General features: G+C 37.6%; 1 protein-coding gene across 3 annotated transcripts in view; it reads right to left on the reverse strand.

Moving 5' to 3' along the window:
• NFX1 (nuclear transcription factor, X-box binding 1) overlaps positions 1 to 16,177 on the reverse strand; it is a 67,646-nt gene that overhangs the window by 32,821 nt on the left and 18,648 nt on the right. For all 3 annotated transcript variants that reach the window (XR_003533045.1, XM_027675935.1, XM_027675934.1), the window contains exons 6-14: positions 11,183 to 11,254; positions 9,444 to 9,583; positions 8,427 to 8,526; positions 8,069 to 8,286; positions 7,651 to 7,748; positions 6,172 to 6,202; positions 4,962 to 5,044; positions 4,318 to 4,426; positions 519 to 638 (exon numbers count right to left, since the gene is read on the reverse strand). Coding sequence is in view for 2 of the 3 variants with exons in the window: in XM_027675935.1 (XP_027531736.1) it covers positions 519 to 638; positions 4,318 to 4,426; positions 4,962 to 5,044; positions 6,172 to 6,202; positions 7,651 to 7,748; positions 8,069 to 8,286; positions 8,427 to 8,526; positions 9,444 to 9,583; positions 11,183 to 11,254 (971 nt within the window). In the remaining variant the exon portion in view is untranslated. The remainder of the gene's footprint in view (positions 1 to 518; positions 639 to 4,317; positions 4,427 to 4,961; positions 5,045 to 6,171; positions 6,203 to 7,650; positions 7,749 to 8,068; positions 8,287 to 8,426; positions 8,527 to 9,443; positions 9,584 to 11,182; positions 11,255 to 16,177) is intronic.

A 16,177-nucleotide genomic window follows, 5' to 3' on the forward strand; every position in this document is an offset into this window, starting at 1 on the left:
TTATGGGAAGGATGATGCTTCATTGAAGAATAATGTGTTCTTTAAAAATTATGATAGCAGGTGTTTAGGTGAATACTCTTCCATATTTTCTAAATTAAATAGCAGATAATTTTCTAACTTCTGAGTAGGGTTATACTATCAGGCAGAATTTGACAGAAAACATATCTGTGTGACCCATGCTATTTATTTTGCCATCAACCAATGTAATTCCAAAGAACACAGAAATTAACTCTTCACTAGATTATCCTACTACTTCAACAGAGCACTTGATCTTTGGAATGTAGCATTTAATGTGTTGTGACTACTAATAACGATCAGAAAAAATGACAATGCTTATACCAGTGAGAAGTACCACTACTAGTATTCATTGCAAGTTTTTAACTGGTTGGCTTTTAAGGGAAGACTTCTGGAAATACAGTTTCAAACAGACCTATGTACACTTTTCTACATTTCGATTAAAAGAATCCCAAGTACAAAACAAAAATACCCCACAAGCAAAACTAAATGGCCTGACTTACCTGGATGATCACAGTCATGCGGCCTGGTACACGTTTTTTTACACTCTGGTGGCTGAGTGCCACAGGGGACAGGGGGGTAAATCACAGATTCACCACAATAACAAGTTAACTCATCAAAACCTGAAAAAAAAAGTCAAATACATCCTAATGGCTACATGTATTTGCATGTCTCGTTCCATGAGAAATCTTTACATACCACACAAATGTTTTACTCTAGCTTTGCTTTTTTTTTTTATATTAAGCACTAATATTTGACATCAGTGAATTTCTTAGCTTTTGTGGCTTGTACAAGAAAACCAGATTTGATGATTTTATTAGAAATTATGCTTGCTATGTGCTCCCATGGTCTGCAGCCAAGTTTCCAGTTGATGGCACTCAGACCTCTCACACACTGAACAGAGAATGAGATTATACTAAAAGATATTAACTATGACAGGATAGACATGAAGTGCACAGATCTCTGTCAGATAAGTACGTTGACCAGCAGCTTCATTTGTTCATTTTATTTTGTCTTCACTCCATTTTCCCATGCATCCACCTAGATTCCTCCCAAGCAATCTAACAAAATAAATTTTTCCCTATTGTAGTGGGTTGACCCTGGCTGGATGCCAGGCTCCCACCAAAGCTGCTCTATCACTCCCCTTTGCAAGCAGACAGAAGAGAGAAAATATAACAAAAGGTTCATGAATTAAGGACTGGGAGAGGTCACTCACTGAATACTGTCACAGGCAAAACAGACTCTATTTGGGGTTATTAACTGAATTTGTTACTAACAAAATCACAGCAGGATAATGAGAAGTAAAATAAATCTTAAAAACACCTTTCCCCCACCTCTCCTTCCTTCCCAAGCTCTATCTCCTCCCCTCCAGCAGCACAGGGAGACAGGGAATGAGGGTTACAGTCAGTTCATCACACACTGTTCCTGCCATTGCTCAGGGAGAAAGTCCTTCCCCTCCTCCAGTGTGGGGTCCCTCCCACAGGAGACAGTTCTCCATGAACTTCTCCAACACGGCTCCATCCCACAGGCAACAGTTCTCCACAAACTGCTCCACTGTGGGTCACTTTAGCATTGGATGCAGTCCTTCAGGCAAAGCCTGCTCCAATTAGAGCTCCCCACAGGGTCATAAGTCCTACCAGGAAACCTATTCTAGTGGGTACTCAGATTCCTGCCAGGAGCCTGCTCCAGCACTGGTTTCCGATGGGTTCACAGCCTCTTTTGGGCATCCACCAACTCCGGTGTGCGGCTCTTCCACGGGCTGCAGGTGGATCTCTGTATCCCCATTGACCTCCATGGGCTGCATGGGGACAGCCTGCCTCACCACAGTTTTCACCATGGGCTGCAGAGGAATCTGTCTGGAGCAGCTGCTGTCCCTCCTTCTTCAGTGACCTTGGTGTCTGAGTTGCTCCTCTCACATATTCTCAACTCTTCTCTTCTCTGGCCACAATTACACCTGCACAATACCTTTTCTTTCTTCTTAAGACAGAGGCATTACTACCATTCCCAATTGGCTGGGCCTTGGCCAGCGGAGGATCTGTCTTGGAGCCAGCTGGCATTGGCTCTGGTAAACATGGGGGAAGCTTCTAGTGGCTTCTCACAGAAGCCACGCCTGTGGGCTCCTGCTACCAAAACCTGACCATGGAAAACCTTATATCCATTGACCCCAGTTTAGCTACATCTGTACCCAAATCTGCTATTTCTGCTCTCATTAGCTAGGTCATACCAGCATCACACAACTAGCAAAGTTCTGTTGGCCTTCCAAAATTCCACTCCCAAAAATGTTCCCAATACCTCTCCTCCTCCAATTACTTGTAAAGCTCAGCCATCTTTCACCCTTACGGGGAGGAATAGATGTGACATCCATCTATTCCTCAAGGCACTATCTGAAATTTTTTTCAGCTTTTCACTTTGTTTTTTGTTATGTTCAGAAATTTCTCATGTCCAGTTAGTTTTTACAGTCTGTACCATCAGCTAAACCTCAGGCTAGGTCCTACTCATTTGCCCATGTGTCTTGGAATACAGCAGTTAATAGAGAGAATTGCAATTTTTCTCTAAAGAGACTCAATTACAATAAATTCCAGCAAATAAGAATTCCAGGGAGAACAAAATGTTATGAGTTAGAAGAAAGAAGTAGAAAAGATTCAGAATGTCCATTTCTGGGGAAAGGAAGCATGAGAAAGAGTTGTCCCTCACTACAGGTCTTGAAACAACCTATAATACCCTAGGCTTCAAAGCCACAGATCTTCCCTAGTCCAGGAAGATGAAAGACCAGAGATCAAGGTCCCTTGAAGATCTGAATGTTAGACAGCTACACTGGCTGCTTGCTATTGATGACATGTGACAGGTGAAAAATCTTAACTAAAATGAAAGTCTCTTTACTAGCACTAATGAGGATAATGGGGAGACTGCAGAGTGGTCCGATCCAAAGAACAGAAATACAACATCTGAAAATTAAAAAAAAAAAAAAAGCGCTGTCTCTAATGCTGACATTATTTATTTTCCCCAAGAGATGTATTGCTGTCTTGAAGTAGACCAGGTGTGCATAAAGAGACCCTGGAACAGAAAGAGACCTCACCTATCAGCACTAAAGAAAAGTATGTGGGAGGCACACAGAACCACAGAAGTGTAGATGCACTCTAGTATTGCATCTTGATGTCAGCCCTCACCATTCCCAGCAAGAACAGTAGTGGAGATGGAAGCAGGGGCAAGAAATCCAGTCTAATGAGTAGGTAAATGGCTTGCAGCTGATCATGCCACAGCATTTGATACCATGGCTGATGTAGCCCAACAGCAAAGTGGTGACTAGAGAGGTGAGATAGAGTCAAGAATGGCCTTCTTAGTGCTGAGCAGCACTCACCATCGACTACAGGGTCACAATCATATAGAAACATACAATGTATGCCTCTGAAATCTCAACTAGCAGCATTCAGGGAAAGCAGGTAAGAAATCTTTAAAGATACTGGTTAGCTGATTTACCTCTGGATAGATTCAGAATAGGAACCTTCAGGGACACAGACATTTAAGCTAAATTACCATAATTATCCTGGAGTAGGTAACTGCTTTTCTGGTATTCAGAAAAGGGCCACAGGGCCTTGCTGCAAAATATCAGCAGGGAAGATTGACCTCTAGATTGCATCACATCCAACAGTGGAGCAATTTACACAGGAGGCCATCCTTAGCTCTCTCCAGGTTATGAGAGGCATATGAATCTTTGGTCTAAGAGTGAACTAAAATCCTTAAAAATATTGCAGCAATGTGGAGAAGTTTAATGATCTTAAACATCAAACCCATGGAATCCTCTGAACAAAAGCAATTGCTCAGAAAAAAACCTGCATTCCGTCTCAACTAGACCAGAAGTTACTAACAGGACCTCTGAGACACTAAGATTACTATTTTGCTTTGTCCAAGAGTTTGGACATAGAAATATTTATATTCGTAAAGAGAGGTACAGTCAACATGCATCATATTCATAGGCTATTAAGACAGACTACAATGCTATTTCAAGCACAGTGAGCTTTAGAGGCTCTAGTACCTTCTCTTTTCCAGAACGTTTCCATGAAAAGTTGGTCTCCACAAAAGTGGTCTTTAACTATATCAACATGCGTATAATATAGAAGAGACTCGTGTACTACTGCAGCTAAGGCACTTCCAGTTGTAAACAGTATCCTTAGAATATATATCACGTCTCTCTCCTTCTCACCAATGTGAAATGGATCACATTCTCTATCTGAGAATCTGACCAGTTAAATTAATATATTTCTATAATAAATAAGAAATAATGTACTTTTGCAAATAACTCACTTGTTTGCCAGCATGTTTGACAACTGCCCCGATGACAGGGTTCTTCACATCTATGAAGCCCACAGTTGAGTTTACGACCACAAACCAAAGAGCACTTATGTTCTGTGTCCTAGGAAAAGGCAAAAAAAAAAAAAAAGCATAATTGAACTATAAATGCCACTGGTTTATTTTTTCTCTCTAAGGTCAATAACTAGTAACTGACAAAACACTATAGTGCAAAAAATAGCTTAGGCCAGATCTATACAGCTTTTCCATCAATGTATGGATATACAATTTTTAAAGCAGATTCTGTTAAGTCTTTTGTTGCAAACATAGCTACATCATAGCTTATGCTTCTTCTATTAAGTAATATCCTTCCCCTCTACATTCTCCCTGGAATCACTGCATTGACGAAAAGCCCTTTTGCACTGATCTAACTGCATTTAGCTGGAACATGGTTTTATATTTATAACGATACCCATAAAACAAATCTTGCAAAATAGATGCACACATACAAACTTTTTGAGCGTGACCAATACTGCAAATAGAAAATGAAGATGCACAAAAATGTAAGGATACAAGAGAAAAAAAAGACTGTTAACATCACAACCAAAACCAAACATATACCATATCAAACAATTTTATAAAACCACATGTAAACTTACCACACAGCAGACCTCATTACACTTGTGTCGTCCACATGATCTTTTCTTGTTGCATCGCTTGTCACACATGAATGTAATAGCAGCTATTAAAAAAAAAAAGCCCCCAAAAAGTATTAACTTTTATGTCTTTGCTGATGCTGAAAACAAAAGCTGCAATCACAATATTATGCTAAGGCTGTTGCAGGGCATGGTCTAGAAAAGACTTAACATAGAGTAAGCCAGCAAGCAAACTTTTAAATTACTTGTTCTCCCACATTAATTCCCCATGTGAATACTTGCCTTCCTTTAAACAAACCCTTATTCAAAAGGATTTTGGAGAGCAGAATACTTGAAGCTAGTTTATTTCACATTAATCTTCACACCATAACCTAAACAGGATATTCTGATACAATGAAATACTACAAACATCCACAACTGCTTAAATTGGTAGGGCAGTAACAGCCAGCTAAAAACAACTATGCTGATATCCTCATGAAACTAGTGCTAACAAAGAACATCCTTATTACCATACACAAGTAACAAAAGCAATCACTTCTGGATTCCACAAGAGCAAAGACATAGACGAAAGCTCAAATTAGGAAACATGCATATTAGTTCCTTATATCTTGTAAATAAGTACCTCAGTATGACAGGGGTCCATCAAGTAAAGATTTCACCTGGGGGAATTTTGAGATGCTACATCCAGAGTACCAAGAAACATCAAACAGGAACTGCCAAGCTCAGATGCAAAGACCAGCTGCAAAAATCAGCAGCATACCATGTGAAGCAGAATCAAAGCTTGTATTTCCCCAGAAACTTGGGCAAGAGCAGAGTAAAACTCTTACTTTGAATCTGAGCTGTGGAAGTTGACCCAAAGATATATAGGATGATGGGAGGGGGCAAACTATTGAATATGGTGGCATACAAAACTGTTCAAAATGAAACAGACAGATTTGTCTGTAATCTTTGAGACCAAATGTGAAGAAGTCTTTCCTTATGTAAAAGATGTATGAAAATTAAAGATGTTTATTTCAAACCCCTTCCCCAAAATAGCAGCATGACCAGCACCATGACCAAGCAGCAGCAATGACCAACTTGACACAGAAGTACGGATAAAAGAAGGAGTACTGATCAGCTGTTTGCCAACTTTGTCAATCAAATCCCAAATTACTATGAGCTGCATATAATTTTAAAAACAATTTCACATTATATATGTATTACAGCCTTGTACCTTTATTTCTGAGAAGAGTACATGGGACTTCCTAGGAAACAAACAAGGAGCCATTAGGTTAGAACAGATGAAACATCTGAACCATACTTATCTAGAAAACTCTTGGTCACATAATAGAGAAAGACTCAGCACACTCAGTTTTCAAGCGTATAACACATTTGTATGCAAAAGTGAAACAAGAGTAGGAAAAAAATCCTCAAATATTTTAACATAATATTTTTTTTCCATAAAGAGTCAATACCAATTAAATAAAAATTGTAGTTTCGTATTCTCCACTTAATTCAGCAGATAATGCTGTGAAATGACAAAATCAGGTCTGTCCTAAGAAACCAGAAACTTGCATGATGGAAACCAATAGAGATCTCCTAGAGAATACTTGACAGCCCATAAATCTGTGTTTTGACCAACTGTCCCAAAAATGCAATGAGTAAAAAAAAAAAAAAAAGAAAGAGTAAAGTCAAATCTTATGCTCTAAGAAGTTATACCTAAAGATCTCAACATAAAAATAAAATGAGATGCATGAAAATAACATTGTTGACATTTGAACCTTCAGTCATCACAATTTTATATTCTGAGTTGTCATTTCTGAGTATCACATTTTTCATGACTGATTTAAATTATCACTGTAGTTCACTCTTACCTTTTCAAGAAGCATCTTTCTGGTGTCTGAGAAGCTGCATAAACTAAAACCAAAACCTCAGTACTTTATTTCAGGACTCAAAATACAATCTGAAGCCTTCTACCCCATAATTACCTTCAGCAAACTTGTAGGAGAAAGCTGTTCCAACCTCTAGCAAACTCACAGTCACTTCTATGTACCTATAGACTTATATATTCAGAATGTTATATTGCAGATGATATATAACGGTTCAAAAAAGTCATCAGAACTCCTGTGATTGTAACAAAAATTTCAAAGCTATGATTACAGAAAGTAGTATACTTTAAAAATATACTAATTATTATATAACAATAGCTGAGAATCTGCAGGGTCATGTATAAATGTACAAAGAATGGGACTCAGTATAAACTTCAAATTCTCTACAAAAATATCTACAAGAAATATGTAAGATATTACTATAAAGTTTTAATTAGGCTGACCTCTCTCAGTTTACTTTACTCTTGGTAAAACTACCATTCTTTGCGCTATACAAATACTCCAGGATAATACAGGATTTTGCACACCACTTACGCTAGTAGAACTCTGTGCAAACTTTGCCAAAATACTTCAAAAATTGCCTCCATAGTAAATAGCCTATATTCAGCTTCACAGTATAATCTAATTCCCAAATCTTCGTTTGTGAAGCCTAGCCATGATGATGACAATCTAATTAGCATGTACCAGGTTCTTGCAACTAAGGAGCACAGCACCTCTTATGCTTCTTAGCTTTCTTTTCCTCGACTACTTCAGCTCCTTTCTCTCCACAGCTTTAAAAACCAACAAAGATTACCTGTTTCCATGGTCAAGCTTTACATACTCACCTTTTTTTTGAAGCCACACCTACAATAAATATTTGATGTGTGAGAACATGGTCTACAGTCTCCTTCATGGCAAAGGCTTTCACATGTATGAATGAACTCTAGCAAAACGAAAATACAAATATTAAGAATAAAAAAATAAAATCTATGACCTGGAATTTCATATTTATCAGGAGTATCACTGGTCAAAGATACTAAGCTTATGTGCAGCTGGGTTTTATTTCCTGATTTTAAAGCATCATTATGAACAAACAGCCAGACTGCAAGCTCTGCAATGGTTTTTAAATTTAGTTTGGTTAAAACTCAAAAGCACTAATCAAATAATTATTTATTGAAATAAAACATTTAAGGACCACTTTTTTCTGTTTTGTTTTAAACTATGAGATACTTTGAATACTATGACACAGAAATTTCTAATTACCATAGCTACCACAAGAGAGAGGTTTGCCACATGTTTTTCCACATGACGGGATAGGATCTGTGCATATTTTACGTTCAACACATCCTAGTTCCAGTAACTTGCTGAGAGGAGTCTGACCACAGGGACAGCGATACACTACTTGTGGAAGTCGTGGACAGAGCTGGCAAGGCTGAGGATGGCATACTTGCTTACAGTTGTGCCTCCCACAATTTAATTTCCTGGTTAAAAAAAAACAAAATCAAAGAAATAACAAAACAAGCAAAAACTTAAAAGGGGAATTATCTAAGAGTATCACGATCACTCAATGTGAATAAAATGACCTTTTTCTTTTCAAAAGCCTGAATTATAGTGACCTTACTTGCCACATATATTCTGACAGGAGAAACTCCCAAATCCATCAGAGAATTCTTCCTTTGACCCACACAATACTTCTTTAAAGTTGCTTCCACAGTAACACACTGAAAGAAAGAGATATTTCACAGAAAACAACACAAGAGAATATCAGTGATAAAACACTTCTAGCATATATAAAAAGGTAAAAAGTGAAAAATTATTAGTCAGTTTTTATTTCAGCAATGGAGGTTTTCTGTCCTGCAGAAGTTGGAATTCCACCATTAGTTGTTTTGATAAGATAAAAACTAAAGGGGAGGTATTATCTGCACAAAAAGCTTACTTATTAAGCAGTATACATAGGAAGTTAATTATTACCTTAAAAGTTGAGAAAACTAACTTGCAATTTTCTATATAAACTGTTCTATGAAAATGTATTTGTATACTGGCATACATACTTACTCAATTCAATTTCCATTCAAGACCAAGTTTGGAAAATTTTAACAGAAATCATTAGAAGCTTGTTGAAATACCTCTTTCTATTTTTCTTCCATGTACTGTTTAAGTCTTGTAATTATAGTAAAAGATTCAGTAGGACCTTAGGACAATTCAGATAAGAAGGTATCAGTTAGTCCAAGCCCTTTCTTAAAGCAGAGTCAGCAGTGAGATCAGACCATGTTACTCAGTGTTTTATTCAGTTGGGTCTTGAAAACCTCCAAGAAAAGAGTTTTTCCTTACAGCTAGTTGTAACTTTTCAATTTACACTCACTGTCTCTCATCCTTCACACATGCATAGCCTCTCTCTGTCTTCTTGATTACTGAAAGGCCACTATTCAGCTGTCTCAAGCTAACAAAGTCCAGTATCACCAGCCTGTCCTAATAAGGTACATGCTCCAACAGCCTAATCATCGTGGCAGGATTCCAACAACAGAGTTTGGTTTTGTTATGTAAAAATTGGCACTTGCCTCTTGGTACTGTTGGTTTTTTTTTACCCTCTTGTTTTCATAGCATAGGATGGATATACATAAAAAATTTCAATACTTACCTTGTTGAACTGTTAACTGGCAAGGTGAACATTTTCCCGCATGGCACACTTGAGTACAGCTGTGCTTACCACAGTTTAAAGTATTTCCACATACATTAGAACAATGAATTTTTGTTGATTGGCCACAGCGAACTGAATGACTGCAGAGAAATGACACCATAGTCTGTCAGCTACCTTAACATCTACAGAGTATTTGATAAAAAGGAAAATGCATTTTCAGTAATATCTTTCTGGAAATAATACCCCTATTTTTTTCACCTGCTTTCCCTCTCCTGCCCCACTAAAGTAGGACACTTATCACAGTAGTGAGGCTACAGATTTTTTCCTGAAGAAAACGGGGGAAAAAAAAACAAGGGTGACACTAAAACCTGAACCTAGTGTATGGTTATGCATTGTGCCAGAAAAGCAGTTATTTCTAATACTGGCATCCTTCCGAAGACTTAAACAATCCTAAGTCCACTGAGCACAATGCAGACAGGAATGTGGGCCTTAACAGTGGGTCAGTAGTCTATGAAAAGCATCGAGTTTTCAATTAAATTGTCAAAAAATGGAACAAAACAATAAATTCTCCTGGTTTTCAACTCTGGCTGGCCCATACAATGCCTGTAAAATGTAAATTTAAAACAGTAACCTCAAAACATCCTAAAGTAAGAGGTGCCATGCTATACATCCTGAATGCTAATACAGGACATGTGAAATAACGCTATTTTGAAGCAAGTTTTAAGTATCAAATGTAGAATTACAAAAATCAGCAATCTGGTGAAGTAGTTGACATCTGGAAAAAATAATAAAACAAAGTTTTATCATTTGAATTTTCACCTATTAAACTTTTAAATGCCAGAAATAGCCAGAAAAACAAAACACAACCAACTAATCAACCAAAAAACCCCAATTAAAAAAAAGCAAAAAAAATCAACCAACCAAAAATAGAAAAAGGAGGTATAATTCAGTAATCTACAACCAATCCATTTTTCTACTGAAGACAAAGTCCTTTCAACTACAAATAATGCCACAGAAATTGTTGCACCACTGTCTAAAAAATTAAGATCATGTGCTAACACTGAAATCAGTTTTTGTTTGCTTTGGTTCTGTAAACAAGCACAGGCAAACAATTTATTACATAGAATCAGTTCTAGGTAGCTAAAAAAGGGATTCTAAAGACTCAGACCAAATGATTATGAGATAGTATGGGTAGTACCATATTGCTGTTGGCAATGACACTATATGCATTAAATATGCAAGGAAATGATAGCCTTCAAGTCTGGACTATACTACAGACTTCTCTGTACAATTTCTGAGAAAAGTACACATTATTTTTGAAATTATTTCTGGAATGAAGTAATTCAAGACAGTATTCCATTCAGATAGAAAAGATGTGAACCTTTTTCTACTAATTTCTTGGAGTCTTCTACCAAATTAAATAAATACTACTACAAGATTTCAAAATCAAATCAACTCACAGACTGTCTGGACAATTCAGCTACATGTATCATAAATGGATAAGTCTCTGTTATTTTGATTTTTTTTCTTGAAAAATTAAAAGTAGTTGCATTTTTTCAAAATAGAAAATTCTTCAAATTATTTTAACCACAAATAAAAGTTACAGCTCAGAAAAAACTTTGTTCAGTATACTTTTAATAAACTACAAAAAAATAAAAAATTAATTTAAAATTTTAATAAACTATTATTTTATTTTTATAATAACTAAACTTTCTTTTGTTTAGTAGAAGCATTCTTACCTTGTTTGTCCACATTCACATGATTTTGTCACAAAGGCTGGGCATGAAGGGCAAGGTCCCGGATGACAAAGACTTTTAAAAAGTTAAAAAAGCAAAGTTAACTTTAGCTTTATTACACTCTCAGAGAAACAATCCACTATGACCCAACCCTAAGTACGTTATCAGAAAATTATACAAGACTCCTACACTCCTGCAGAGTATGAAAGCATTATTAACACACAAAAAATATTGCATTACTACAGTGGGAGTGTCAAATGTCACTAATGCTAAAGGAAAACCAGTATTCCTGCTGCTGTCAAATTAACAGTAACATATTTCTGCTACTAACACATTTCATATTTTACATTTCACCTGCAGACACACATCAACTCAACTGCGTTCATCATTGATAACACCCAAAACAAGCTTCACGTGTCCAAACCATTAATACATTTCTTTTTTCATTGATCTTAAATAGGTTAGAGATAAAAACTTCTCTATGAATTTCTTCTTTTGAGCTGGTGGCTTTATCTTTGAACTCAGCATTTCTGCTGCCACCAGTAAGAGGTGTTGCTCCTCTTCCTGTAAGGTAACATATGGGATATACAGCAAGTCTGCCTCAGTTTTCTTTCTTACCATCAAGTGCAATTTCCTTTGAGTGTCATCAATGCCAGTTTTTTACACAACTATCAGATCTCACCTTCTACTTCAAGAAACACGACATGTTCCCTATCTGCATGTAAGACCTTTGCTGGGTACAGACAAGCCCAGGTTTGTGAAATGATACTTAACTATCTTGTCTGCACTCTTTCTTAGCTAGCTCCCAGTTCCCTTCCTTTGCAAATACAGCAGCTCTCATGTGGAGCAGTTATTATTGGCCGGGACTGACCTGCACAGACGTCCAAGCCAAAAGAAAAATAAAAAACTCAGAAACACAGACTACCCAGTTTCATGGTAATTACTAAATTCCCCAAGTACAGTCACTACACAAGTACTAATTAGTTTACCAGTTACTATAGTCATATGCTATACAGTTGAGTCATTTCACCAGCTTGTCAACAGTGGTCTGGATTCCCTTCTTCCTTTTACCACTCCTCCCAGCTGACAATAAGGCCTAATCTATCACTCAACTTATGCTGGCCCTAAGAGTAGAGCCAAGCAATTACACTATGAACTAATTCAAAACAATAAAAAAAATCCCATCACACAAAACAAACCCAAAAAAAACAAAGACACCACAACCCTTCCTCTTCATAGGTCAGTTCTATGACATAATGCAGAGTTGAAAAAGTACAAGAGCACATACAAGGAAAGGGAGAAAAAAGCAAAACTGGATGGAGCAGCCAAAACATGATACAGAGGAAAATAGGAAGAAGAAGAAACCAAAACCACTGAATTAATTAAAACTGTGTGCTGATTTAGAAGTAAACCTGTGCAAAAAATGAACCCAACTCAAGAGAGATTACAAGTCAGAGTTACAATTTACTAAAAAAGATTACAGCACCAAAGATCTATGAAGGAAGTCCAGACACTAAAATTTAAATTAATATAGAGAAAATTTAATTTACTGCCTTTGTAAGACCTTTTTCAAATGCTCTTAAATCCTTGTATAGTTCCAGTTGGCAGGGAGAACTCAGAGTCTCAGAAGAAGTTTAAGTTTGCCATGAAGCTTATTATCAGGAACATTTTATTGAAGGTTAAGCTAGGTGTTTCTTTGATGTAGAACCCAACAAAGCAAAATTAATTTCAAGTGTATTAAACTAAAAACGTGAAGAGAACTCACTCTGTGAAGTGCTATGCACACCACAGCTAAACACTAAAAAAAGGTTTGCAAAGCACTCCCCTTTCAAACAGCTGCTTGCCTGTTCCTCAGGTCTGCCAAGTCAGCTGTTCATATAAATGGTTACTATTTCAATAAACATGAGTAAATACTAAAGATTTATCATTAAACCAGCGTAAATTACCTTCAATTATTTTCACTAAAATGGGGCTAGCTAGTGCCACACTTAGCACAATCATCCAATTAAACTCTATCCCATAGAAAGGAGATTAACACAATGACATCTACAGTAAAAAAAAAAACAAAAAAAAACCAAAAAACCCCAACTAAACAAAAAAAACCAACCAGAAAAACCCCCAAACAAACAACAGAATGGCCAAATTGAGGAAATACGGTTGGGACTTAGCCAATCATTAAAAAATCCATATGCAAAGTGCGGTAGAGGAAGCAAAGGCCTCAAACCCAAAATGTAAATGAATAACCAATATACCACTTCAGTAGAAAATAATTTGTTCTGGTGGTATAAAGGGGATCAACATATAAATGCAAGCTGGTTACAGGCAGCAGTAGGCTGAAGAATTGCTGTATCTCTCTAGACTAATTTTTTAAATTTGAACACCAACGCCAGAAATTCCTTACAAGTGCAAAAGAGATGCCAAATAATATGAAAGCCTGTGATGGTTTTGGCTTGGATGGAGTTAATTTTCTTCCCAGTAGCTAGTATGGCGCTGTGTTTTGGATTTGTACTGAAAATGGTGTTTTAAATGAAGAGATGTTTTCATTATTGCTGAGCAGTACTTACACAGCATCACAGCCTTTTCTGCCTCTCACACCACCCCACTGAGGAGGCTGAGGGTGCACAAGAAGCTAGGAGAAAACACAGACAGCTGACCTCAACTGGCCAAGGGAATATTCCACACCACATGGTGCCATGCTCAGCATACAAGCCTGGGTCAAAAGAAGGAAGGGAGGATGTTCAGAGGGATGGCATTTGTCTTCCCAAGTCACTGTTATGTGTGATGGAGCTCTGCTTTCCTGGAGATGGCTGAACACCAGCCTGTCCATGGGAAGCAGTAAATGAATTCCTTATTTTCCTTTGCTTGCATGCATAGCTTTGCTTTACCTGTTAAACTGTCTTTACCTCAATTCACAACTTTTTCCACTTTTACCCTTCTATTTCTCTCTCCCATTCCACCATCGGGGAGTAAGTGAGCACCTGTGTGGGGCTTGTTTGCTATCTGAGGCTAAACCACCACAGAGCCATAACCAGCAGGTTCGCAAAACCTATGGTAACATGGCTTTGATTCCAACCGAAAATATGCAGGGTGTGTACAACTCATTACATCATTTTAGACAGTGCTTGGAGACAAAGACCTCAAAAATGATGGTCTAACACTGCAAAATTGAAAACTATGTGAAAGTAGACCACCCCACAAACAACACATTTCTTGCCTGAAACTGGCTGTCATCCTAATCTCTATCTTATCAAGGATATGAGGTTTAATATCCTTTCCAAAAGCATCTATGTGATGCTGAGAGCTCTAGACATTCTCATTACCCATATCACTATTAGTTCTCTTTTGAATCTTATTATTTGCATCAATTTCTTGCAGGGAGATGCCCAGCCTAGCAGAATGTATATGATACATTCTGAATTTGCCACCTTCTGATTTAATTGAAGGTCTCATTTCCTAATCAGGGAACACAGCGGGGCCCAGGAAGGGGACAGGAAGAGAAACTCCCTTATTTTCAATGCTTTCTTGATAAAACTATTCGCTTTACAAAGTATTAAAGGATCAAAATTTTTTCCCATGCCTTTTAATCCAATTCTTTCTCCTCAGCCACAGGAGTCTGATGATTACTAAGTTTTAAAGAGAAAACAGATTCTCAAGTAATTTAATTCCCTTTGATCTACTTCATTTGCTACTTCATATTACATTAAGAGTAATGTAACCACCTAAGCAGCACTTAGAAGAGCACATCTGGCACCACCAAAAGATTATGTGACTAGTCACATCACTCTCAGAGCTGCTCGTTCTACAGGGGAAAATTTGTTCACAGAGCCTAGCATACAGCATAACACAATGCATACAGAAGGCAGACAGGAGGGAAGCTGAAGTTTAGACCACTACCAACTGTTACAATGGCTTGCTTTCAACACCTCCTGTACTCTGCACATTTCATCTGCATGGCAGAGGGAGCAAATACAAGCATCCTCATGCAAATCAATGAGAAGAATGTTCCTCTGATGCCATGTATGAGGAGAAGAGGGAATGATGTTTGTTTGATCATGGTAGCATCACATCAGATAGCTGAAGTACAGATGCATAGTGTGTGGTTTCTGAAAACTCAAGACAATACTGCAATTCAAATTCTGTTACAGACACTGCATAAATAATTCCGATCTAAAGAGCAGGGGATAGCTATAAGCATCTAAATGCTGTGATTGTTGATGTAATAGCCACAAAGATAACAAATAAAGCAAGAATCCCATGACTCAAATGCAGGTTGCCCAAGACTCAAATTCAAGTCTCACCAACGAAAAGGGTTCATAACAAGGATTCATCCAGATGAGCTCTTTCAGAGGCTAAAGTTCTGCAGATGTGAGAGGTTTGCTCAACTGGAAGACAATGGGTGGTGCCGGACTTTAAATGAGACACATACTGCAAAGGGTTTCCCAGAATAGATGGAATTAAATAAATACTAGAGGAAACAGCAACATCAAGACCACCACTGCAAGACTCAGATATAACATCAGACTCAGTGCACTGCCAATAACAAAGGGACTCATCCCTACTATCAATAAAGTCACATAGACTTGAGAGGCATGTGAACAGTCTTCCCAAAAGAATTCGTCATACCATCAGACCGTGAGGTAAAAAGTCTTGATGCTGACATGAAACATTAGACCCAGAAGGGTCAGGGGCAGGCATGGTGGTGTGGTGTTGAAAAGCTAAAACAAAAACAGCTTTTAGGGTATCAGTGAGCAGAATGGCAGTTCTGGTTCAAACCTTATCATCTTACGGTAATATGTGGGAGCAGGGGAAAATGGCACACAGCAAATCCACAGTCCAAATAAATTACTGTTTGCAAGAATAACTTCTGAGATCATCTAAACTTGAGCAAGAATCATGAAATAGACTTCTGGTCCTGATGGCAACATCTATCCTTGAGCATTCTCTTGAGGAAAAACTCTGCCCAGACACAGATCGTGATCCAGACTTATCATTTGCATT

This window comes from Neopelma chrysocephalum, unplaced genomic scaffold (genome assembly GCF_003984885.1).
Source record: "Neopelma chrysocephalum unplaced genomic scaffold, ASM398488v2 Primary Assembly neopelma1_26, whole genome shotgun sequence".
Taxonomy (NCBI): Eukaryota; Metazoa; Chordata; class Aves; order Passeriformes; family Pipridae; genus Neopelma; species Neopelma chrysocephalum.